We start from the raw sequence: 3,192 nt of genomic DNA on the forward strand, positions 1-3,192 counted from the left end.
AGGGAATAGAGAATACCAGAGGAAGAGTAAATTGGGAGAAAACATAGGTTTGCTGATAAAGATGGGTAATCTAGTTCAAGGAACTGAGGAAAGTGCTAAATGCTTGAAATTAAACAAAAGTCCAAGGGATAAAGGACATATCTAGGAAAAGCATTAGGAATACCTGGTTGTCAGAGAGTAGGGTGACTGACAGAACGGCTTCATTTTGAGGATAGAAACGTGAACTTGTGATCCAGGCATAAAAGAAATCCATTTATTCAGGAACCAGAACCTGTCCTGTTTCCCTCTTAGGATTAATGTGAGTAACAGTGAATTAATATAGCTGAAATTTCCTTGAAAATTAATATTAAACAATTATATGTGGTATTATTTTCTCAATCATTGCCTCCTTTCTAATACCAATGACAATGATAATAATAAGAATAATAACAATTGTCATGCTTCCTGATTATGTACAAAGTTGGAGATGATATGGATTACTAAATAGATTTAGTTAGTGTTTTATCCTAGGTCAATCTCTCTAAAAAATGGTAGTTTGTGATCCAAGATCAATTATGTTGAATTGAAGTTTGGGAAATCAATGGCCTCATAAGGCAAGGTCCTTGTTTCAGTTAACAAAGAAAATGTTTTCACTTATTGATGCCAGAATTATAAAGCAACAATACAAATCAAGAAGAAGAATAAAAATGGTTAGATTTTGATGAAAATAACTTAGGTTGAGGTAGAAAGACTTTGTAACAGGAATAAGATCCAGAGGCATACACTCTACTCATATTTCTGGTCAAATAAATGAACTTTGAAGGATGTTTTTGAAACATGAAATATTACCTGTGCTTTCAGTTTATAATTATTCATCCATGGGATACCAATGTGTGCTGCTTCTTCCAGTTTATAATTAAATATTTCTAAATGTTAGTGCCTAACATAGAATGCTATATCAAGTAGCTTCTTCTATGTTTGCACTAAAATTAATTTAGGTATCTGGTCCAATGATCAAATATCCATTTATTCCTTAAAGAGTTCTCCTTAATCTGCCAGATATATCAATGAGAAGTATATGAGAGGAAAGGAAGTGTGAGAGAAAACACAATCTCTCTTCTGTACTGTAAGAGAAAATGAACTACTAACATATTTTTTGTTCTCATTCTGTACTAGCAGTACTGAAGAGGCATTGGAGAACCTTATATGGAACTATAGATTCTTTCAAATGAGTGTGACCATTCGACACCTTTGACAGTATGTCCCCAACAAATAGCTCCTCTATTCACCCCTCATCCTTCCTGCTGTTGGGAATCCCAGGATTGGAAAATATGCAGCTCTGGCTTGGCTTCCCATTTGGTACAGTGTATCTGATTGCCCTTCTAGGGAACATCATCATCCTCTTTGTGATCTGGACAGAGCACAGCCTTCACCAGCCCATGTTCTATTTATTGGCCATGTTGGCTGTGACTGACCTGGGTCTGTCCACTGCCACCATCCCCAAAATGCTGGGCATTTTCTGGTTTGGCCTTGGTGAGATTGCCTTTGGGGGATGCTTAGCTCAAATGTTCTTCATACACTTGTTTACAGGCACTGAAGCATTCATGCTTTTAGCCATGGCCTTTGACCGTTATGTTGCCATCTGCCACCCTCTCCGATACAACACAATCCTTACCAACCAAATGATTGGTATCATTGCTGTAGCAGGAATTATGATGAATGTTGTTTTGCTCATTCCACTGGTATTTCTCCTTCTGAGGCTTTCATTCTGTGGACATTATATTATCCCACACACATACTGTGAACACATGGGCATTGCCCGACTGGCTTGTGTTAGCATAAGGATCAACATATTATTTGGATTAATCCTTATTTCTATTATTCTTTTGGGTGTTATTTTGATTGCCATCTCCTATGTGAAGATTCTGCATGCTGTCTTCCAGCTCCCTTCCGTGGAGGCCAGGCACAAGGCTCTCAATACCTGTGGTTCCCATGTGTGTGTCATTTTAGCTTTCTTCACGCCAGCGTTTTTTTCCTTCATGACTCATAGATTTGGTCACAACATTCCCCGTTATCTCCACATCCTTCTGGCTAATTTATATGTGATCATCCCCCCTTCTCTTAACCCCATTATTTATGGGGTCAGAACTAAACAGATCTGGGATCGGGTGGTTATGATCTTCTGTTTTAAGAAGTCTGACCCTGAGCACTTGATTTAGAGAGATTCGTTGAGTCTTTATCCCTTGGCCTCTTTAGAAATGAAAATTTCTGAGTCATCAAACTTTTCTGGACTAAATACTCTGCTGAAGTTGACATTAAACAGAATGTTTCCTAACTTTTCTGCAATATTAAAGTAAAGATAATTTTACATAAGGAAATGTTTGTACCTAGACTAAATATAAACTCATTATTAAATGTGAATTATTTATTTCTGTTAATGAAATAAAATCAGAATTTGGAGATTAAAGTTTTAATGCAACTCATGTACTATTATATAGCCTTGCTATACAGAATTAAATATGGAAGAAGGGTGCTGTGAGGCCAAGAACTGTCTATCTGTAATGGGACTGACTAGACAATGCTGCAGGGGTGTGGGTTCCAGGAGCACTCATCAAAGACATCAAATGCAGCTTTTACTCTTCCAGAGTGAAAATATGCAATAACCCTGGGTAGACTTGGCTTCCATAATCATGTAACCAGAGGGAAGAAAATAATCAATGAAATGACAGAGGTATCATTTGTACTCTACTTTTATAAGTTTTGAGATAGTAGCTGCAGCAATTAAACAGGACTCATGAGTTTCTGCAGGCTGCTCATTTAAGGATTTAATAAAGGTCAAAATATAGTATAGAAGGAAAAGAAAAGTGCAAATAAAATTAAAGAATTCTGAAAACCCATAAACACTTCCCAGGGCTCTTTCTCCATCACACAGGATGATCTTCTTATTTGTGGACCACCAAATTATGTCCAGTGATGTTTTAGTCCCAGTGGAGACAAAGCACAATTTTACTGAGGGTGTTTGAAATCATACTGTTCATGTTTATAGCTAAAACTAAACTCTGTAACCAGTTTAAAAAGATGTAGACTATGCATTGTGTACTAACCAAGCCAGTACAGGGTGCCTCCAGAGAAGTTTTAGAATGTAAATAACATGTTGTAACTCACTAGTTAGTATACTTCATTCTGATCTTGGCCAAGGGGTAGTACCATACT

The 3,192-nt window shown here is 37.0% G+C and overlaps 1 protein-coding gene across 1 annotated transcript; it reads left to right on the plus strand.

Moving 5' to 3' along the window:
- The first annotated feature begins 1,238 nt into the window (after window positions 1-1,238).
- Window positions 1,239-2,198, plus strand: LOC119537013 (olfactory receptor 52E8-like). Its single transcript, XM_037839648.1, has one exon. The coding sequence runs from the start codon at window positions 1,239-1,241 to the stop codon at window positions 2,196-2,198; it is 960 nt and encodes a 319-aa protein (XP_037695576.1).
- The last annotated feature ends 994 nt before the right edge of the window (window positions 2,199-3,192 follow it).

This window comes from Choloepus didactylus, chromosome 6 (genome assembly GCF_015220235.1).
Source record: "Choloepus didactylus isolate mChoDid1 chromosome 6, mChoDid1.pri, whole genome shotgun sequence".
Lineage (NCBI taxonomy): Eukaryota > Metazoa > Chordata > Mammalia > Pilosa > Megalonychidae > Choloepus > Choloepus didactylus.